This window comes from Panicum virgatum, chromosome 4K (genome assembly GCF_016808335.1).
Source record: "Panicum virgatum strain AP13 chromosome 4K, P.virgatum_v5, whole genome shotgun sequence".
Classification (NCBI taxonomy): Eukaryota; Viridiplantae; Streptophyta; class Magnoliopsida; order Poales; family Poaceae; genus Panicum; species Panicum virgatum.
In genome coordinates, this window is record NC_053139.1 from 1732452 (window position 1) to 1755571 (window position 23120).

At 51.1% G+C, this 23120-nt stretch overlaps 2 protein-coding genes across 3 annotated transcripts; one reads left to right on the forward strand and one right to left on the reverse strand.

Annotated features, from left to right (window-relative positions):
* The first annotated feature begins 38 nt into the window (after positions 1-38).
* On the forward strand, positions 39-15119 carry LOC120702453. Of its 2 annotated transcripts, none has more exons than XM_039986257.1 (17): positions 39-190; positions 278-380; positions 457-631; positions 717-822; positions 901-980; positions 2342-2374; positions 3070-3202; positions 4276-4387; positions 4591-4674; positions 4821-4885; positions 5486-5542; positions 6082-6153; positions 6492-6737; positions 13406-13518; positions 13634-13726; positions 14011-14200; positions 14690-15119. In XM_039986257.1, the coding sequence occupies exons 1-16, from the start codon at positions 134-136 to the stop codon at positions 14153-14155; spliced, it is 1674 nt and encodes a 557-aa protein (XP_039842191.1). In that variant the 5' UTR covers positions 39-133; the 3' UTR covers positions 14156-14200; positions 14690-15119. The 2 variants fall into 2 exon arrangements, with proteins under 2 accessions (XP_039842191.1, XP_039842192.1); XM_039986258.1 differs by having other exon boundaries at positions 4594-4674.
* Positions 15120-16558: 1439 nt separating this feature from the next.
* Positions 16559-17817, reverse strand: LOC120702455 (dehydration-responsive element-binding protein 1C-like). Its single transcript, XM_039986262.1, has one exon. The coding sequence runs from the start codon at positions 17586-17588 to the stop codon at positions 16914-16916; it is 675 nt and encodes a 224-aa protein (XP_039842196.1). The 5' UTR covers positions 17589-17817; the 3' UTR covers positions 16559-16913.
* Positions 17818-23120: the final 5303 nt, after the last annotated feature.

A 23120-nucleotide genomic window follows, 5' to 3' on the forward strand; every position in this document is an offset into this window, starting at 1 on the left:
TTAAATATCTGTTGCCCGTCCATTTGAAACTCGTACTAGTACACGGGAAAACGATAAAACGGGTTCGTTTTCGGGCGCGCGGCGACGCTCCTCCCGCTTTCCTCGCGCAATTCATCGAACACCGCAAACCGCCATGGCAGCAGCAGCCGCCGACGAGGCCAAGCTCGAATCCTTCCTCCAATGGCTGCAGGTGGCCCCCTCTCCCTTCCCCTCTCTCCTCCAGCTCCTCTGCTCCCAAAGCCCTAAAGTCCTAAACCCCGACCCCTCGCATCCGCAGGCCAACGGCGCCGACCTCCGCGGCTGCACGATCCGCGCGTGCGGCGCCGGCAAGGGCTTCGGCGTCTTCTCCACGGCCGCCCCGGAGCCGGGCGCCAGAGATGGTAGCACACCCTTCCCCTCCTCTCCCCTCCCGGCCCTCATCCGACCGCTGACGTGCGCGCGGCTGCGCCGGTGCAGGGGTGGTTTTGGTGGTGCCGCTCGACCTCGCCATCACGCCGATGCGGGTGCTGCAGGACCAGCTCGTCGGCCCGCGGTGCCGCGCGCTCTACGAGGAGGGAGGCGTCGACGACCGCCTCCTCGTCATGCTCTTCCTCATGGCCGAGCGGCGGCGCCCTGGCTCGCTCTGGAAGCCGTAAGGCCGCAATTAGCATCCCCCCGCGCCTTCGCATCTGAGTTGTCTGAGCCGTGGTTCAAGTGCTGGGTCACTGCGTCTGTAGGTATTTGGATATGCTTCCAACCACCTTCGGGAGCTCCCTTTGGTTCAGCGAGGAGGAGCTTGCCGAACTGGAAGGGACGACTCTGTACCGGGCTACGGTGATTCAGGTTCGTCTGTGCCCACCGGTGCTTCTAGAATTTACTTGGGGATATTGGGTGGTTATTAAGAGAAAATTATTATTTCAGAGGAAGTCAATGCAGTCCTTATTTGATGAGAAGGTTAAAGGTCTCGTTGAGGAGCTTTTACATGTCGATGATTCAGCAAGGTTCGTAGTGAGTCTGCGTCATTTTGTTCTCATATTTCTTCAGCAAGCAAAACCTTAATATGGGCATGCCCTAAATCATATTCTGTGGGTCCTCAATGCACGGCATTGTACCGTATCCTACCTATTTTACAGACAAGATTCCTGCAACAACATTGCATGACTAGTGTTTTCTGGGAGCATTGCTCGCTTTTGTGTAATGTCAGGAGTCTCATGTTCATCTACGGTGTTTGGAATTGATTCATGGGAATACTTATCGTGATTATATTCACAGTGGATGAATGTTGAATCACAAAGTTCGCAATTATGGAAAGTTTATACCTTGTTTATGAGGCATGTATTTTAGTTTATAAGGTGTTTGAAACTCGTTTCTACTGGGGTTTATGGTTACTATTATAGTTTATTGACTTTTAGAGTCTATTTTGACCTGAATAGCCTTTTTCAGCTGCCCCCCTTTTTTTGCCCGAAAAAAGGGTTCCCAACTTTTATAGAAACATATAAATTTTTGTACATCTCGACCTGAATTGCTGGGATTACCTACCTCATCTAGTCCTCATTGCACTAACATATCTTTTGTAAAGGCTATTTGTATGTATGTTAATGATCCTATTGGCTATTGCAACTCTCATGATTTTATGGTTATTGATTAAGAATGCACTTAAGACCCATCAATTCACCGATTAAGCATCACTCAACTAATGACATACTTATGTATGCCCTCATGCCTTTTGAATTTCGCTCTGACTGTGGTGCAATAATGCTGGTGATTCTTCTTACTCTGTACGATGCATTGCTTCTTATGCTCAAATACTGGCCTGTTGTATGCAGCCAAGGAATAGGTGCTAGGTCCTATCTGCCAAGCTGTTTCTCCTAGTTCTGCATGGCATCAAAATATGAGTTAGGTCTTTCTAAAATATTGTCAGTTGTTTGGTTTATTTGGTGCATGGGTATCTATTTATTAGGTGCCTGGTCATTATCTTTATCTCTTTAAATTAAGTTGTTAGAAACCTGAAAACTGACAGAAGGTTGCACCATGATTATAAGCAAATAAATATTAACTTAATTTCCTTCTGCCATCTACTATTCTACTCAATTAAGTGTCATTTGGCTCTCTTTCCCCAAAACTATAAATATTTCATCGCTTGGGATGACATATTATATTATGATGAAGCAAAAAGAAAAAAAAGGTTTTAGATCATTCTGTCTTTATTTTACTCCCTCTCATCAAGTAAATTGGTGCTTCCTGGCCTTTTCTCCCAAACTAAGGCTCATTGCATTGCTGTAGCATGTTTGCTGAAAAACGTACTCCTTTCTTGAAACTTTCTGGTTTGTTTAGTACTAACGCCATCAAAACTGTTCTGCAGCTCAACTGAGGTGGTGTTTGAGGACTTCCTTTGGTATGTATAATTATTGTTTGCACTAAAAGTGGAAACGACATAATATAAACTTGTATCATTTTGCCATCTTGATTGATCATGCCAATATGTGGATTGTGGACAGCCCTGTATTAATAATAATGTTGTAAACAATACGTGGGATTAGAGAACCTCCTCACTCTGATGGCTGGACATACCTACATAAATCTGACAAAGACAAAATCCCCAAATACAGTAATCAAGAGAAAAAGCGGAAGGGTCTTCTGTTGATATTATGTTTTATGACAGTGTAGATTAGTTAGGTATCATCTGTTACAATAGTATAGCAAATTGGAGCGTATTTGCACCAGAATTAGTAGTGCTGCAGGGAAATACTGCTGTATTTTGAAATCTGCCATGCAATTGGATGGTCTATATAGCAACTTTCATAAGTGAGTCAGCCAAGCCAAATGAGTTATTACCATATTAGTCATGCGAAAAAGTTTAATATGTTTTGACATTTAGCACAGAGCTAGGGACTCTGTCATCTGTGTACTTGAAAAATGTGAAGGATTATCAAAAAAGAAAAAGAAAAAATGTGAAGGTGTCAAGGACTAGTTCTTTCCACAAATGTACAGAATCAAAAGCTAAGGAAAATCCGAAAATGCCACATAGACATCCCAGTTTTCCTGTCTCCAGTTCCTTTTCATTCTGTCAGCATTATGATTCATTGACAGGGCAAACTCAATCTTCTGGACTCGAGCACTGAACATACCGTTGCCTCGTTCTTATGTTTTTCCTGGTTTATGTGGCGATCAGCACACCAGAACCGACGATGATGTTTGTGATTCTGGTCTCCCCGCCCACCAGGTCAATTTCAATCTTTCCAACCTAGCATTTGTCATTTATTTGATATGTGTATTTTACTTTTGATCCGATTCAATCTGTTATCAGGATTAATCTGCAAATTGACTGCAACTTATGCTATCTCTTATTTTGGAATTACATCTGAGGGATCAAATTCTTTTTTGTTGCTGTGTCAAGTATATATTGTTTTTAATTATTCTTTTTAAGAAAGTAACTCAAATTTCACAGATAAATGATGGAAAAGTAGTAGAATGTAATGAAAGTGCAAGAGAAAAACTAAATAACGATGTTGCTGAAGTTGGCTTCTAAATAGATTTCATTCTACTATTATACAGCTATATGCATGGCATTTTTTTTTGAAAGCGACTCACATCTGCAGAAGATTATGTTACTCTCATTCAACGCTTTCACTAATTTAGTAGGGATAGTATCTTCCTCTAGTCCATAATAGCAAATCATCTTGGAAATAATCACGAAATACTAAAAGTTAAGGGGCACTGAACAATTATCAGGAAGCTATATGTAAGGAAGCAGTTACCTTGAAATTGTAGAATGACTTGTATTTAGGAACAACATTTTTTAAACCATACAGTCATCCGACTAATCGTGATTAATCATGATTAGTCATCCTAGTTGGTACTAAGGTGACTAGGTAAAACTACGATTAGTCGGACTTTTCGCCTGACTAATCTTCCGATTAGGACCTTATCGGTGCCATAGCGACTAGGTTTGATTAGACGATCGTATATCATTGAAACTAAATTTATTGATGAAGTAAGAATAACATCAATTTTGGAAGTTATGGCTAAAATGGCTTTGGCACTTGTATATGTAGGCAAATCTACTATGACCACCATCAAATGTGCCTCAGGATTGGGGCAGTGTTTTGAAATTGAATTCAACATTGTGTCATGATTTGAGTCTGAAGCCATTTTGGAGGAATATCATAATTGTACTTGTACCTATATGCTCAATTGTTTTTGCATCCTTTTCCTAATAATATAGCAAGAGTTCAAGAAACTTCTTGAGACTCTGTTATGCAATGTTCTACCAAAACTTTTGCTTGTTTTTGTCAGGAAACTGACGTCACAGCTAAGGATAGTACTGCTGATGAAAATTCTAGATCAAGTAACACGGAGTCGATTTGGGTTGAGGGCCTTGTTCCAGGAATTGATTTCTGCAATCATAGTAAGAGTTCTAAACAGAATTCTTCAAGTATGTACTCTAACAAAGATCGTTTAGTAGGCAGAGCATTCGTATGTCTGTTTTTCAATAAGAAATGCCTGTGGGTGTATTTGCAAGGAGTTATATAAACTATAAATAAAGTAAATATTTATCTGTCAGGCTAGCATCGGTTTTCCCCAATTCTAAGCTAGTTTGATTGTATACAGTAGATGTAAAGGCACTGGCAACATGGGAAGTTGATTCTGTGGGAAATGCTACCGGAGTTCCTGCTTCAATGTACCTTATGCTTGGTAACTTTTATGATCCAAACTTTTCTTTTCATGTATTCTCTAAATGATGATGAAGAATCACGTGTCTTTCCTTTAAGCTGATTTTTTTTTTGTAAAACATAATGATCCTATTGTGATTAATTGTATGTATTCATTTCTTTCTCAAGCTGACAAAAGTTCTGTTGAGGCTGGAGCAGAGATCTACATAAATTATGGCAACAAAGGAAATGAGGTACTACTCACATAAATATGTGTAGATCTAGTGTTATTAGTTTATCACGATTCTTTGTTCTTCTTTACTACTTCTCCATTTTATGATACTTGCCATTGTATGAATTGGATTGGTCCGAGTCAAAAAAAAAATGGATTGGTCTATTTGTCCTGCACATTCTTATTTATGCTCTCTATCACACTTTTTTTTTAAAATTTTAGTACACACAACCGTGATACATTTCTGATTGTCTCTTATGGAACTATAAGGACCCCTTACAAGAAATTTCTTTTGAGCTGTATCCTTGGACCTTAGTTACAATTTGGACAAATTAACCAAAAAGGGATAAAACCTCAAATGACTGGTAATGCACTTCTTGTAGATTCTGTGGCTCTACTTTTTTTTTAATCACTGGGCTCTGGTTATTTAATTCGATTGGTACATGGATTCACAGATCCTTAGTTTTTTTATGCATTTACTTCTAGTGCAAATGCTAAACTACTACTCTGGATTTCACATTAATCATGCTTATATAAATGAAAAGTTTATGCACATTCATGTTTAACAGTTCAACAACTAGTGTATCCTTACTGATGAAAGTTGTATTTTGTATACTTACAGGAACTACTGTACCTTTATGGATTTGTGATTGACAACAACCCTGATGATTATCTCATGGTAAGCTGGTAACACTCACAATGATGTATGGGCTAAAAGTTTATAATTTTATAGGGCATGTTTACAATTTATCTTTTGTGATTAATAAATGAAGGTCAGGGCTCTTTTGTGGGAGGACATTTGTGTAGTGGCAATGTGAACATTGTGACTATTAAACTAACCAAGTAAATGTTTGGTAACTTTTCAAGAGAGGGAGGGAGGGAGTTTGAGTTTGGCTTAACTTTATGTGGTACCAACTCACTATATCAGTTGAAGGTTTAAAGGAAAAGATGAAATGATGCACTAACAGTGTTTTTCTCATTCATTCCAGAGTCAGTAGAGCTAGGAATTGAAATTTCATACAATGGCAGGTCTTTGTCTCATCCTTTGTATAAATTAATTAGAAACTTTATGACTATTCGATAGGCTGTTTGAAAGGCTTCGTGTGTTTACAGGATCAGATAGTTCACACTCAGTATTGTCCCACTTGTGGCATAAATACATAAGATGTATCTAATAAAGCAAGCTCTGGTCTACTTGATGTCTTGATGTAAGTGCAGGTTCATTATCCTGTGGAAGCTCTTAGACAGATCCAGTCTGCTGATATTAAGATGAGACTACTAGAGATACTGGTACTGCCAAGTGACTAGCCTTCTTCTCCCCTATTTATGCATTGCTTCTATTATGATATTTTGGTGCTGCTTACCCATAGACACCAGGGTATTTGGAATTGCCTAGTAGTAATAAGTAGTTTGTTCTTATTAATTACCTTGCATGTCTGAAAGAAAAAAACCTGTGCCCTTTCGTATAGATCGAGGCATGGTATGTTTTCTGCTTTTGATTGTTAATTTGTACACGATTTCAAAAATTATCCCTTTTCAGGATGCCTCAAGATCATGATGACTGCACTTACCAGTTGAAGCCCTCTTACCATCATGAATTTCACTTAGTTTGCATTCCATATTTGCAGAAGGGTGCATTGAGATGTCTCCTACCCAGAAGTTTGCTTGATAATGGATTTTTTGGTATTCGTTCCAATGAAGATAAGGATAACAAGAAAAATATTAGTCCTATTTCTAGTTATAGTTGGAGCGGTCAACGCAAAGTTCCATCATATCTCCACAAAATTGTTTTCTCTCAGGATTTTATGAGTACTCTACGTACGATTGCCATGCAAGATCATGAGCTTGAACAGGTCGCTTCTTTACTTGGAGAGGTTAGTGCTTTTCACTCTGTATTTTGAGCCAAGAGTTGACTCTTAAGATTATCACTGTAGGAGGGAATAATGGATGTATTCCTCCAACCATAGAAGGGTGGGTATATATAATTCCTATACATGGGCCTCTATACACATGGGCTCAATAAACACCAACACCCCCCCGCAGTCTGAACTACCGACACAGCGGTGTTCAAGACTGGACAACAAGAAAGCCAACACCCCCCGCAGTCTGAACAACCGACGCAGCGGTGTTCAAGACTGGACAAGAAGAGAGTACAAAGAGAGTATAAAGGGCTAATACCCCCCGCAGCCACAACTAGCCACCGGCTACGTTGAGGCTGGAGCGAAACTCCGAGAAGGTCGAGGAGGGCAGTCTCTTGGTGAAGATGTCAGCAAACTGGGAGGTAGTCGGGACATGGAGTACCCGAACATCGCCGATAGCGACTCTGTCGCGTACGAAGTGCAGGTCAATCTCCACATGCTTCGTCCGCTGATGCTGGACGGGGTTGGTGGAGAGATACACGGCGCTGACGTTGTCGCAGTAGACGAGCGTGCTCTTTGGCGAGCGGGCTGTGGAGCTCCGCCAAGAGCTGTCGTAGCCAGGACGCCTCCGCCACGCCGTTAGCGACAGCCTGGTACTCCGCCTCAGCACTGCAGCGGGAGACAACCGGCTGCCGCTTGGACGACCAGGAGACCAGGTTGCCGCCCAGGAAGACGGCGTAGCCGGAGGTGGAGCGACGAGTGTCCGGGCAGCCAGCCCAGTCAGCGTCGGTGTAGACCACCGGCTCAGCAGAGGACGAGCGGTGAAGCACCAGGCCGAGGTCCATTGTGCCACGGACGTAGCGGAGGAGGCTTCAGCGCAGCAAGGTGTGCCTCCCGGGGATCATGCATATGGAGACAGACCTGCTGGACAGCGTAGGTGAGATCCGGCCTGGTGAAGGTGAGGTACTGCAAAGCGCCGGCCAGACTCCGGTAGTCAGTAGGATCAGCCACCGGATCACCCAGATCAGCAGACAGCTTCGCCTGAGTGTCGACAGGAGTGGAGCAGGCTTTCCAATCAGTCATCCTAGCCCGCTCCAGGATATCAAATGCGTACTGCCGCTGGTGAAGGAGAATACCAGATGGGCGAGGCTCAACAGGGACGCCCAAGAAGTGGTGGAGCTGACCAAGATCCTTCATAGCGAACTCCTGCTGCAGAGAGGAGATGACACTCTGAACCAACTGCTGACTGCAGGCTGTGAGCACAATGTCATCGACATAGAGCAGCAGATATGCAGCCTCATCCCCACGGCGGTAGACGAAGAGAGATGTGTCAGACTTGGCCTCGGTGAACCCCAATGTCAGTAAGAACGTGGTGAACCGAGAGTACCAAGCCCGAGGAGCCTGCTTCAGTCCATAGAGAGACTTGTTGAGCCGGCAGACCATATCCGGTCGACTCGAGTCCACAAATTCCGCTGGCTGAGAGCAATAGACAGTCTCTAACAGAGTGCCGTGAAGAAACGCATTCTTCATGTCCAGCTGGTGCACATGCCAAGAGCGCGAGAGCACAAGCGAGAGGACCGTGGACACCGTAGCGGGCTTCACGACTGGGCTGAAGGTCTCCTCATAGTCCACACCAGGCCGCTGAGTGAACCCCCGGAGAACCTAGCGAGCCTTGTAGCGCTCCAGTGTGCCATCAGCCCGACGCTTATGCGTCCAGATCCACTTGCCAGTCACCACATTGCAACCAGACGGACGCGGCACGAGGTCCCACGTCTGGTTGGCAAGAAGAGCCGCGTACTTCTCTTCCATCGCGCGACGCCAGTGAGGATCCGTCAAGACGTCGCGGACAGAGGAGGGTACCGGAGAGACCCGCGTCTCTCCCTCGGTGGCGGAGAGAGTCGCGGCCTGAGACGTCATCCGCCGAGTCACCATGGGATGTATATGCCGAGGATCCTGATGGATGACTGGCGGGTGGTACACCTCCGGCTCGGCTCGAGAGGGGAGCCGGAGGAGTCGGCGGCGGCGACGGCTCCGGTGTTGGCGTCGCAGGAGCCTCCGGAGCAGGAGGCGGTGCCGATGTCGACGTCGGTACACCTGCACCGGCTCAGCGTACCGCTGCGGCGCCGGGGTCAGTGCCGAGCGACGCCGGTACACTTGCACTGGCTGAGCGTACCGCGCAGGTGCAGGGGAAGGCACCAGGGCCGCACGTGGAGCAGCGGGAGACACCGGTTCCGCGCGCGGCACGACCGGAGGTCCGGGCGCCGCGCGTGGCGCGACCTCGGGCACCGGGGCCGCGCTCGGCGCAGCAGGGATCATCGGAAACAGTGCCGGTGTGCCGGGAAAACCTGCAGGAAAAGGACAGACAGGTAACGGTGCTGAACCACCGGGTCAGTCGGAAACAGAGACTCCAGCTCGGGGCCAGGAGAAGGTGTGGAGGAGGTGGGGTAGGGGAAATCCGACTTGTCAAAGACGACGTGTCGGGAGATCAGAATGCGGCGAGAGGTGAGGTCAAAGCATCGGTACCCCTTGTGGTCATGGGAGTACTCGAGGAACACACGAGTCGAGCGGGGCGCCAGCTTGTGAGAAGCGGTGGCGGAGGTGTTATGGTAACACGCACACCCGAAGACCCGAATGTGGTCGTAGCGAGGAGGGGTACCGAAGAGAGCGTGGTGTGGAGTGGGGGCAGGAGAAGCAGTGGACGAAAGGCGGTTCAGCAGTTAGGTGGCGGTGTGGAGGCTCTCAGCCCAGAAGCGCGGGGGCAGAGAAGCCTGGATCAGAAAGGTGCGCACGACGTCGTTCATCGTGCGAATCATCCGCTCAGCCTTGCCGTTCTGAGGAGAGGTATACGGACAAGACATACGCAGCTGAACACCCCGAGAGAGGAAGAAGGAACGGGAGGTGGAGTTATCGAACTCCCGCCCGTTGTCACACTGGACGACCTTAACGGTGAGGCCGAATTGAGTGGACACCCAGGCAAAGAAGTGGAGGAGAGTGGGGAAGGTCTCAGACTTGGCGCGTAAAGGGAAAGTCTAAGAGTAATGAGAAAAATCATCAATAATGACCAGATAATATTTATAGCCAGACATGCTGAGTACAGGAGATGTCCACAGGTCACAGTGAATCAGATCAAAAGCATGCACAACATGCGAAGAAGAAGAAGAAAACGGAAGCCTAACATGACGACCTAACTAGCACACGTGACAGAGGTGCTCAGCAAGAGCCCTAGTACATGGAACATCGGTACTACGGCTGAGCTGAGCCAAAACATCGCGGCCGGGGTGACCAAGCCGGCGGTGCCAGGTGGTGGAAGAAGGTGTCACGGCAAAAGCAGTAGACGAAGAAATCGAAGGCGAGACAGCGGAAACAGGAAGCCGAAGAGTGTAAAGGGGCCCGGGCTATCACATCGGAGGAGCGGACGCCGGGAAGCCGAATCCTTCACAGTAAGACCAGATGAGTCAAATTCGATAGAATATGAGTTGTCAGCAGTAAACTGGCGAATGGAAAGAAGGTTTTGAATCATTTGAGGAGCAACAAGAACATTAGGAAGACGAGGAGCAGAACCCACGGCGGTGACAGGAAGGCAAGACCCATCACCAACCATGATAGAGGAAGGACAAGAGGGGTGTGGGGGTCGGACAGAAGAGAGGATACCGGCATCAGGAGTGGTGTGGAACGAGGCACCCGAGTCGGCGATCCACTCGGCGTTGACCGGCGGCGTCAGTCCCATGGTACTGGAGGACTGCGCCAGAGCGGCCTGGTCCCACCCCCCTGGCCAAGTCGGCTGCTAGCTGGGCTGAGTGGGCGGGGTCCAGGACGGCGCGGAAAGGGGAGCAGCACCGGTGAACATGGCCGCCAGTGGGAGCTGAGGACGAGGCCCCCCTCCCGGACCCTGGAACGGCCACATCGAGATGCGCCCTGACCATGGGTTGCTGAAGGATGGCCAGGGCGTCCCTCCAGGGGCAGGGGCAGGAGCCGGAGCCGGAGCCGGAGGAGTCGGCACGCCCCGACGGCCCCCACCGGTACCGGTACCCCCAGGAGCAGGGCCACCACCACCACGTCCCCCTCGCCAACAACGTCCACGCCCCCCCCACCTCCGGTCTGCCCGGCGGGAGCAGCACCAAGAAGAGAGGTGGCAGGAGCGGCGGACGAAGCCGGTGGAGCAGCGACGAGCGCGGTGGAGGTGGACGAGGGCGATCCGGGCGCGAGACCCCTGGTGATCTCCTCGAGGGTGAGGTCATCCCGGACCTGCAGGAAGGAGGGGAATGGCCTCTGGCGGGCGATCCAGCTCTTCAGGTGGTCATAGGTGCTGCTCAGACCCCGCAGGACATTGAGCACCAAGACCCGATCGGACACCGGATCCCCGAGGTTGTGAAGAGCATCGGCCATGCCCTTCATCCGTCGGCAGTACTCACCAACGGAGAGGTCCCCCTGCACGAAGGTGCGGAAGGTGGCGTCGAGCTGGAGGGCGCGGTATTCGGCGTTGCCGAGGAACTGCCCCTCGAGCGCCACTCAGGCCTGTCGTGCGGTGCCGCCGTGGGTCCTGACGAGGTCCTGAAGATCTAGGGAGATGGTCCTGAAGATCCAGGACATGGCGACGCTGTCGAGGCGCAGCCACGCCACGTCCTGCGCCTCGATCGGCGTGTCGAGGAGGACGTGGTCGTCGAGGGCGTAGCGGCGGAGGGCGAGCAGGACCTGGTCCCGCCAGCGTCCGTAGGAGAAGGACGTCGAGTCGAGGAGGACGGTGACCAGGGCCCTGATGTTCTGGACGCCGGCGGCCTGGAGGTAGAGCTGGGCGACCATGAGGTCGGTCGGGTCGTACCGGGCTCCAGATCCAGCGGGCGGGGCCTGGTGGGAGGAAGAGGCGTCGGGCTCGGGGTCGACGAGCAGCTGGCCGGAGGAGACGCGGAGGAAGCGCTCTGCCTCGGCGACCCGGAGAGCGGAGGCGTCGGCCGCGGCGCGCTCGCGCTCCCAAGCGAGAGCAGCCACGCGGACCCGCTCCTAGGCCGCCGAAGCCTCCGACTTGGCGGCGAGGAGGGCCGCGGCGAGAGTGGCGTCGGCCTGCTGCCCGTGGAGGGCAGCAGCGGAGAGCGGCGCATCCGCCGGCGACATCCCGAGGCCAGGCCATGCGGGATCGGCGGCGGCGGCGACGGCAGCGGGCTGCAGGCTGCTTGCCCGCTGCGACAGCAGCGCGGTGCGCTGCAGCGGCGGCGGCGGCCGCGGCAGCTGGATCGGTGCCCGCGGCCTGCATCGCGGCCTGCAGGGCAGTCGGATCGACGCCCGCGGCCTGCAGGGCAACCAGATCGGTGGCGGCGGCGGCCAGGGGGCTCTGCACAGGCGGATCCGCGACAAGCGGCGGCCCAGGCGCGCGCGGCTGCAGCGGTCCCTGCAGGGCGGGCTGCACGGGCGGCGGCGCGCGCGGCCCAAGCGCGGGCAGCTACAGGGCGGCGGCTGCAGCCGCGGCCCCCGTGCCCGCATCGGCGGCGGCAGCGGGCTGCACGACCAGGGCGCCAGGGTCCAACCAGGCGGCGGCGGCTGCAGGGGAGCCGGCAGCCGGCCCGGCCGCGGCAGCAGAGGAGGAGGTGAGGGGAGGGAAGGAGGAGAGAGGAGGGGGCCCCGGTGGCCGGCCATGGCTGCCGGCGGCTGGGAGAGAGGAGAGGAGAGGAGAGGGGCTAACCCTAGGTTAATGATACCATGTAGGAGGGAATAATGGATGTATTCCTCCAACCCTAAAAGGGTGGGTATATATAATTCCTATACATGGGCCTCTAGATGGGTCTCTATACACATGGGCTCAGTATACACCAACAATCACGTTGGTATTTAGATTCAGACTTTATTCTTGAGGCATCATGCTACGTTTGCTGCAGATGCAATGCTCAGTGCTTCCTTTTCCTTTACTATTTATGAATTCTATAACATTGTTAGAAACCTACTGATTGATCTGTCGATTGCTGTGTACTATATTTTCTCTTAAAAAATAACTGTATACTGTAAATTGCTGCTGATGCAAATATGAGTGCTTACTTTTCCTTCACTAATCAACCTTCTGATTGACCTGTTGATAACTGTATACTGTATAGGCCCGTATTATCTGTGCATATAGGTACCTTTTCATAGCTATCTGTTGTGCCAAAATGGCAGAACCTATGTATTATTTGGGCATGTCTTGTTAGCAGGCATCATCCTATGGCTCGTAAACTTGGAATCCTTAGGTTCCAAAAATCTGAAAAACTAACTAGCACTGATGCTGCACATAACTCCATAGTTTGTTGCATATATCTACTGTTTTTGGCCGCACCATGGATGATCCTTTCATGTCGTTTGTTTGGAGGAACTAATTTTTGGCAGCACGTCCATGATCCTTATTTTGTGTCATGAAGTCCACATTCATGAATAGGAGCTTTATTCATTATGCATGCAGTAAATAATCTTGATGAATTGTGTTCCAGAAAATCTTGATGAAGCAGTTGTGATCTCAAGTTTTGCAGCAATATTTTCATTTCCTAGTCTAACCTTAGCATTCACATAATTCTACATGGCCTATTCAACCTGCGTGTAGGTTTAAAATTGAACAGCTCAAAGAATTTATTCTGATTGCATTGCATCTAGCCTTGAAAAAACAACAAATCGTGTATTATGCTGGCAAATTGATTCTAGGCCTTCGCTGAATTTGCTCTTGTAAGGTTGGATCTAGTGAAGATAGAGAACCATCTGATGCAGAGATCCAAAGTGCTGTTTGGGAGGTGTGTGGTGATCAAGGGGCACTGGGTTTGCTTGTGGATCTTCTTAGGGTTAAGTAATGAACTCATCTTTTTTATTTTCCCATTGGTGTATTTTGGATCATATAGCTGTGTCTAGTATGGCACCACGAATAAGTAATAACCCATATATCACTCCATTCATGTTGCAAGAATGGCTGAACTTGAAGAGGGCTCTGGTACAGAAGCATCTGACACGCAACTGCTTGAGGAGTTCGATTCCATTCATTCAGAAGACTACGCGAGGTGCAGATGAATTTTTGGTTTTGCTCAATAGATAGTTATTTTAAATTCAGTATCTTAATTCACATGCATGTATTTTAATATACTTATTTCCTGCAATGTACTACCGGCTACTATTGAAAATGACTATTGGGATAGAACATGGTTTTTTGTATGAAGTGGTCAATAGTGAATAGCCCCAAATATCAAAGATATGAAGTCGTCTACATCTTGTTTCATCATAACTCTATGCAAGCTCTTATCCTAATCTGTTAACTATTGACGTTGTTTTCTTGGAACTTTCTCAGTGGAAAGGATGAGAATAGCAAAAGGAAGTTGAAAATAAATAATCGTTCATGTATAGTGTACCGAAGAGGGCAAAAGCAGTTAACAAGGTTGTTCCTGAGGGAGGCAGAGTATCTTCTGGAGCTTTCTGCAAATGAGCAGACCTAAGAAACCTATCTGTACAAATTTAGAGTTGTTGAAGATAATGCCCCGGTAAGTGTAAATATTTCAGTACAGAGGCATGAGTCAATATACAAGTGTAATTTGTTTTTATCATTTTTCGCTGCATATTTTGCAGTAAAAAGTCATTTTCGACCTAGAATAACAAAGCATACTTCCTATGCTCCCCAACTTTGCTTGGGATTAAAAGGCTTCATTGTTGCTGCTGTTGGTAACTAGCGTATGCTTTCATATTTTCTAGGATTGTCCATTTCAGTTGATAGGTCTTACCAAGGTGATCTCTATCTTCCAAGGGGAAAAAATAGGCTGTTTTGAACTTCTGTAATTCATAGTAAAACAAGCTGCCAAGTGTTACTCTCTGCGAAGTTCTCATGCCTGATTTGCTTCAAAATTATTCCTGAAATCGCATGAAAAGAATGTACAGTAATCCTTTTAATGATTGTGAATCAAACTTACAACAATTGCAGTGATGAATGGTTGCAATAATACTTTCTAACTTGTTGACGCTTCTGATTTTTACAGTTTTGCAGCAGTTTAGAATTGCAGAGTTGTCAAGCTGATGCTGGTATCCGCACTTGATGGAGTATGGCCAAAAGAAGCACCTGGCTGTAGTAATAGTTTGATGGGGTCTGACGACCTTCTCTGAGCGCGGGAGAGAGCTATCAGGCGGCAAATTTGCGTTAGCTCCAGGCCTCCACCATATATCTTTTCCGGCAACACATCATAATTCATAGGGGTTTTATTATTTATTTACCTCTACTGAGGACGATGCTTGCATTGCGTTGGAGTTGGTTTATTCTTTATCGTATCAGGGTAGCATATTAACACTTACGGAGTACCATATTACCATCTTCGTTTGTACTGTACTAAGTACACTTCATTTTAGAGGAGGATGCACAATTGGTGTCAGTCCTTCAGTTTGATCCCACCCACTCATGGTGCAGAAGGGGCAGGAGCATGGCTTTCCAGAGTCCTTTTCATTTTCGTTTCTTGTGAGGACTTCCGCTGCTCTACTCCATACCCGTGATGAAACCGAGGTGCTCGTAGCCCTGCTTATTATATAGATAGTAGTAGCTGGTTTTTGGTCTCGCAAGTGGCTCAGAAGATCATTCCTCTGCTTCGGAAGGCTCTGCTCTGGTTGGCTTGTAGCTGTATAAAAGTTGACCTGAGAAACTTGCATTTTGCTTGCATTCAGATGTGCAGATGCAAAGTCAGCGAGTGGCGAAGTGGACCGGGATGGGTGGGCGCCCACTTGGCTGCGACGGTGAGCTTGGCTTGTATGGAGACTGGAGAGCCACATGCGCAGCCCTGATTCGGTGCAGATTCAATGGATCCTGACCGGGCTGCAGCTGCGGGCGAGCAGAAAGCAGCCGGGCAGTTTTGTCCCGGGCGGATGATGGGCAGCTTGTCCGGAGCTGCGCCGCCCGCGCAAACGCGTCGCCGGGGCCGGTGCCGTGCCGCTATTTTAATCCGGAATTAGGCATCGCCTGACACCAACCGTCGCTCATTAGGCACGCGCTAATCACCCGCTCGATTCCCGATCAAGTATCTTAAGCTGAAAGCTCGCAAGAACTCGCACGTGCGAGGAGCGCACCGGAACTTGTGCCGGCTCCGGGGTGGCCGCCGCCGTGGATCCCCGCCGCCCTTCGATAAGATCTTGTCCCCTTGCCCTCGACGGATTCAACGAGCCACGGGCGCGCGACGTCACTACCCTTGCTGCTCAACAGCTCATCTATCTATATGATGATAGTTCTACTGGTATACTAGTAGCACATTTCATCAGCCAATGAACTGACCTCGTCAGCCAGCCGCATGGGTGAAGCTCAAGTCCTGGAGGAAACATGAGCTAGATCTGGCTCTCACCATCTATCCATCTCCGGTGTGCTGAAACAAGAAAAAGAAAAAAAAATCAGCCGGTTTCGCTTCTAAAAGGAAATTATATATATAGGGGTGAGATGAATTAGTGCCCACAAGGCCACAACTTTATCCAAAATATACCACATATTTTTTAAAATAAATTATTTCAATTTTACACCCCAAAAATTAACAAAATGGGAAAAAGGAGAGAGGAGAGGGTGGCATACCGTTGCAATAATAGCCCCTTTGAAAAGTACTGTTCCCGTCAGGTGATAAGAAGACTGGATGATCGATTCAGGTCCAAACATAAAATTTGAGGTAAGCAAGGCAAATTCCGTAAAAAAAAATTGCTGAATTGCATTCACATATGTAGTTAATTCCTTTTCACAGCTCCCATGAAGTTTACACTGCTACTGCTATTTGAGAATACAAAGGCGAAAATGGAAAAAAAATAATACGTAGGAAAAGAAGCATAACTAAATCTATATGTTTCCTCTCCTTCATCAAATAAATAAATAAGAAGACGAAGAAACATGAGCTAGATCTATTTGTTTTCTCTTTTCTTTCAAAAAAATAAACTCTACTAGCTGAAAATTTGAGTTAAGCACTAATAAGTCTATTTGTTTTCTCCTTCCTTTGAAAACAAAAAATACTAACTCTAGGCAGAGTTGGTTTTCTTTATTCCTTCCCGCAAAAGAAGAACGGCAAAAGTGCATTTTTTGCATGCCCTTTGCCGCTCCTCTCGCTTACAAACTTTGAATTTAAATCCAACATCCCTCCGGAAAAAAAAACCTATCAACTCAGCTTCTCCTCTTCCAATCTCCTATGCTTGAGACTTTAGAGTAGCAGCTGAATTTATCCGGCTTGAAGCTGCTCCATCCAATGCCACTCAGTCGTAGTAGCTCCACAGCGTCATGTCGCTGCCGCAGCCCGCGGCGGCTGCACCGTCGTCGTCCGCGTCCACATGCCAGCCGGCCTGCCAGTCGTTGCCCCCGATGGCGGCGGCGCCGCCCATCCCGTCGTAGTAGTACGGCTGGTCGAAGTCCATGTTGCCGTACATTGCCGCGTAGTCGTACGGCGCGGCGTCCTGCTGGTGGTGCATCGCCATCGCCATCGGTGCCGCCGCGTCGGCCCCGGACGACGAGGAGGCGACCGCCGCCGCGGCGTCCTGCTGCGCGGAGCCCTCGGCGAGCTCGATGGCGGCGCGGCGGATGTCCTCGGGGGTGGCGAGCGTGGCCGGGTCGACGCGGAGCAGGCGCGCCGAGTCGGCGAAGTTGAGGCAGGCCGCGCGGCCCCGGAGCGCGAGCGCGGCGACGTCGTGCGCGCGCGCGGCGGCCTCGGCGGTGGCGAAGGTGCCGAGCCAGATGCGGGACTTCTTGTTGGGCTCCCGGACCTCGCAGACCCAGCGCCCCGCGGGGCCGCGCCGCCGCACGCCGCGGTACACCGGGTGGCGGGTCTCCCGGAACTTGGTCCGCCCCGCGGGGCGCTTGGGCGGCGCGGACATGACCGTGGCGTACTCCTCCCCGGCGGCGGCCTCCGGCGACTCCTGCTCGTCGTACTCCATGTCGATCCTGTGATCTTGTCTAGCTCGAATTGATCTCGGTGGCGGGCGATGGGGTCTCGGTTCGTGGCTGTTGCTTGCTCGGCGATGGAGGAGTGGGAACGTGGCGCGGTTTATATAGGAGCGGGAGAAGTTTAAAGCGGGCGCGTGGCGGGAGATGGAGGTGAGCTGGAGGACGGCTGGTTGCGGGCGGGCGCGGCGTCTGGACTTGGTCGGGGAGTGGAGGTGGGCGTGGGGGGCGGTGGCGGAGACGGCGGGGAAGCCGCGTTGGCGTGGGCATGTCGTCGGATCGGAAGGGAGATTCTTTAGCCAGGTGGGGTAAGTAAAGGAGGAGTGCAGCTGGGGATCGGGGTGGAGCCCGCCATGGCAGCGACGGAGGTGGAAGGAAGGAAGGATGCAGCTGCGGTGGGGAGTGGGGGAGCAGCTGGCCACGTGGAGATGGCGACAGGAGCTGGCTTTTGGTTTTGGGCGGCTGAGCTCAACGACTGACTACTTCTGCTACCGTCTTGACTTTGACTGACTCACTGACACCTTCAGAATCAGGAGTATGCTGCCTGTGTGAAACGAAAACGAGCAGGGCAACTGCAGCAGTGACCCAGATAACGGCGCTTTCCTTACGTCATATGTGTGTCTAAGCGGTATATGTTCCAACGTGCAAGTGATGAATTAGTACTGGTTTTTAGGGTACCTTTTAAGCACAATTTGCAGCATAGAAAACGGTAGCTGGAGGCTTGACTCAGTTAAATTGCATTGGATAAGGAGTATAAATGATGAGAGGGAAAAATATCATCTATTTTCCGGTTCGCGTTTTGTACAATAATAAGTGGCTGCTGTTTCTTTTTTTTCTTCATTTTCTTTGTTTTGTCCTTACTAGTAAGTACTATGCTAAAATGAAATAACATTCATGGTATAAAATAAGTACCATCAGATTACTTAGAGAATATATTTTGGTAATAAGTTTATTTGGAGACATAACCACTAATACTATTTTGTATAAATTTGAACTAGTTTGACCAGCACCGGATCATGTAATTGCGTTCTTTTATGAATGAAGGAAGTATTTATTAGTAGTGTATATTATGTGTGAGTGAGGTTGTCCAAGAGAGCTGTCATATAAAAAAATAAAAATAAAAACTCAAAGAGAGCAAGACAATGGAGACTATATATATATATATATATATATATATATATATATATATATATATATATATATATATAGTCTCATTTGGTATCGAGATCCGCGAGTAGTACTCTGGTTTGTCTGGCGGGGGAAACGGAAGAAGGAAGTCATCAGCGTCCGGTGCGACGTGATGATTGAAACTGCGGCGGCCGGCGGGCGGGCGTGCTCTAGCATAAGCATGGGGCACGTGATGGAGGGAGGGAGGCGGCGGCAGTGGGTTCTGTTCCGTCGGTCGGGCCGCGCTCGCGGTCGCGGGTTGGTTGCCGCTGCCATTGCCTGCCATGCGCCCATGCCAGCTCGGAGACAAGGGCTGGCCGCCCGCGGAAACGCGTCTGCGGCGTGCGTGGGCCGGCGCGCCCCTGCACTGCAGCAGCCGCGCGCGCGCGCACGGGATGGGAGCCGCCCGCCCGCCCGCTGCTACGACCACTACTCTCTCCTCTGTCAATCGTCAGCTGTCGCCGTCCGGTCCGGACCCATTCATCTCGTCATCGGCGCATCCGCTTTGGATTCTGCCTGCCATCATCGGGTGGAGTTGGAGTTGGGCCCAGCAAGAACAAGGCTGCGGCCGAAGATGCACGCAGCGCAGCCGTCGGTCACCGTTGGCCACCGGCCGGGCCCGGTGGGCTGCCAAGTGCTGCCGCCCCGAGCTCCCGCCCCTTTGCCTCGTACCTGGGAGTGGCACGGGCCGGTCCAGGTGGGACGCCAACGTGACGTGGCCGCAGCGTCCTAGTCGTGACGGGGACCGCGGGGAGGCACGCGTGGATACAGGATTGGCCCGCAGGGCGGACGGAGAGGTACTCAGGTAGACGACGATGACGATCCACCATCAGCATCCCATTCCCATTCCCATCCCCATCCATGTTGGTTGGGTGTTTGCCGAGCGTGGCCGGTCGTCTCCCTCATCCACTCGCTCGCTCGCAGGCGGCTCTCAGCGCAGGCACAACGAGCATCCAAATAAACTACGGCCTGCTACCACCACGGCCCGCTCGCTTGGCGCTTCTCAAGAGCCCACCAAGCCCACCGTCTCTTCCGCCTTCTGCTTCCAAGCCTTTCCTTTCCCCGCCGCGTGCCGTCGCCCACCATGAATCTCCCGATAGCTGCTGTTTCCTGTCGTCTCCACCACGTGGCGACGCCCGCGACGCCACTCCACTCCACTCCACTCCACTCTGCGGCCCCGAGAATCCACCATCTTCCCGCTCCTCCAACATCACCCGTGTTGGAACCGAGGATCGACGAACGATCACAAGAACACGAGGAACACACGTATTTGGCGACGAACGCCCCGGCCGCCGAACGGCCTATATGTTAGATTCTCTTATTCCACTCGGCTCGACTCTTACACAGAGATTACATGGCCATTTAAAAGGCCTCCCGGCGACGCAACGCCCTCCGGCGAACTCGGCGCGCACGTACGCGCACTCCCTGGCGACCCAGCCTTCTTCACGTTCTGAGCAACAAACTCCCGTCCGTGAGAATCGGTCTCCAGCGCCTTGACGTGCTCCTTCCCAGCCGCCGCCAACTAACTCGCCTTGTCCTACGTGCAGCGCTCTTGCATGACTTGAACTTGACGCACGAACACACCACACAGCTAGCCCGCTTGACCGACCCACGCGCTAACTATCTACGCATGGATTAGCACAAGCTAATCTACATGCAAGCATGCAACACATGCACGCATCTACCAGACACACCAACGCACACACACGATCAGTCAGGTTTATTCCAAACAACCAGCAGCACCATAGCCAAAACAGAAAGCTTCCAACACGGCGCTACCGAGGCCACGCGCGCACACAAAGGCCGTTGCATTATTGCTGCATCGCGCGTCGCGCTGCGTTCCGCGCCGCGCGGCTCCCAGCGCGCGCACGGCGGCCGCGCGAGGGTCACCCATGGTCGCTGCGCCACCGGCGCGCACGCCGTCGACTTCCGCCGCCGTCTCGCGGCCAGGCTCCACGACGCCATATATCTTTGATTAGGGTTTACTCCATTCATCTCTTGTAAGCCGCCATACGGCGTTGTAACAGACTCTCAAAATAGTAAAGTGTTTGCTGGCTGGCGCCCGTGGTTTTTCCCTCACGCATTGAGAGGGTTTTCCACGTAAATCGTGTGTCCCGTGTGCTTGATTGATTGGTCGTGTTCTTTCGTCGCTTGTCGCCTCCGATTCCAACACTGCTGGTGATGGACGGCAGACACACTGAGCTCCCACCGGAAACCAGGCTGCGGTTTCTGCAGGTGCCGCGGCCGTGCGAGGGTCAGCCGTGGTTGCTGCGCCACCCGCCCACTTCCGCCGCCGTCTCCCGGCTCCGCGGCGGGCGGCGGTGGACGCGGCCACTGCAGCAAGGGGTGGACGGTATTCGGCTTGCCGACCGGGGGTGGACGGTATTTCATTTACCGTCCACCCCGGGTACCTGGAGCCGTCCGATCCGTATTTGGCGGTGGAGATTTGATGCGCGGAAACTTGGCTGCGGCTGGAGGGCGGAGGCCGGACGTGCCGCGCGCTGATGTCGCCTAGGGGGATGGACTCCGAGCCGCCGTCCTGATCACGACGTTCAGCCGCCATGGCCACCCGCCGGGGAGCTCGGAGGGCGCGACGGTCGGGAGGAAGAGAAGCGCCGTCCTTGTACGGCGAGAGCGTGCTCCTCCCCTGCCGGAATTGGCACTAGGCGCCGTCGCTGCCCCAGCAGTGCTGCTCCGTCGTGCTCAAGGTGCACTGGTTGCTGCGAGCCCGCGACACCCGTGGAGCGCGGGGCCGAACGGCACTGCCTGCCCGGTGAGAAGTGGGCCGGGATGCACTCTCGTCTTCGTGGTCGGTCGCTGCTTCCCTCGCCCCCTCCCAGCTCTCCTGCCGGTGGCCATGGCCGCTGGGCGCTGGACGCCGCCACGCCGGGAACACGGGGTGGACGCTGTTTCATTTACCGTCCACCCCGAGATGCCTGGTAGCCGTCAACTTGCGTTTGAGATTGAAGGCAGGGGAGACCCGATATTGGGAGGCTGGTCCTTGTGCGCCATGGCCCATGGATTGAACCGCCGTGCGCTGATATCGCCGAGGGGATGGCTGCCGCGCCGGCGCGGGCGGCGCCGTCCAAGGGGATGGTCTCCGCGCCTCCGCTGATGTCCCCGACGGACAAGCCATTTTCCGCCGTCGCAGGACCTCGTCGGAGGATCACAGGCTACTGAATCTTGGGCTACCCACCATCCCTGTGCTCTGCCTGCCTCCTGCTGCCATGTGCACACACCCTGTGCACGCCGCTCCGCCGCCGCATTCCGGCCGTGCGACGTGCGCCCGTCAATCTACTGCATCCTTTCTTGGTTCGGTGCCTCCCAGCTCCCCTACGCACCACTGCGGCGGGAGCAGGAGCTCCGGCGGAGGCACGGCGATGTTCTGTCGAACCCCGACGAGGTGGGTGGCCTTGGCTGGGCTGGGAGGCAACAAGGGGCCGATGGTGTTCGGTTCCCAACACTGACTGGGGTGGAGGAGGGAGCTCGGCGTGGAGGCAAGTTGCTGCGGCGATGGTAGCCGCCGTGGGCCGCTCGGGCACGAGACAGGAAGGCTGCAAGGCTTATAGGCGAGCAAGAGAGCGGGGAGAGGGAGTGGAGGGGCCGGGGAAGCTTAGCGGCGAAGGGAAATCGGCCGAGACAAGGGCGCGGCAAGGGGCCGGCGACGGCGGGTGCCAGAGCAGGAGCTCGGGTTTGCATGCCCCCTGGCGAGCTCGAGCTGGCCGAGGGCGATTCGGGATAGAGGGAGGGATCGTGCGGCCGCAGCCGGTCGATGGCATGTTGGGGAGGGGACCTTGCGCGGCTCGGCCGTCAGACATCGCCGGCCACCTGGCCGGCGGCCTCTGCCTTTTTTCTCAAAAAAAATTATACTGAACTTGAAATTTGACGAAAATAAAATGGAAGAGCTTTTCAAAACCTATAACTTTCATTTTAGGTAAAGTTCATTTGAGATTTAGTTTAAAAGATAGCTTAAAATTTACAAAAGCTAGAATTTGAATTATTTGTCATCTCATGTGAAATTTTTCGAATTTGAACACGACTTCTGTAGCAAATTTGTAGAGAATTACAAGAGGGATATTTTAGTATGTTTTACCGGGCACGCCACAAGAGTATGAACAAAATTGCCGAGACACCCTATGCTAAGCACATCTGCACACATAGGCACACATACATACACATGTTTGTATGCGTATAACAAAATGTATTTGTTTCACTTGTTTCTTGATTATATTGATGCATGATGCTATGTTTAAGTTTTTGCTCAGCATTTAAACACTTAGGGTGTTACAGTTAGAACTCTCACAATGGTGTGATTGTATCATCCTCTTCATGATGTTGTTACTTCAGGTCATGCTGGT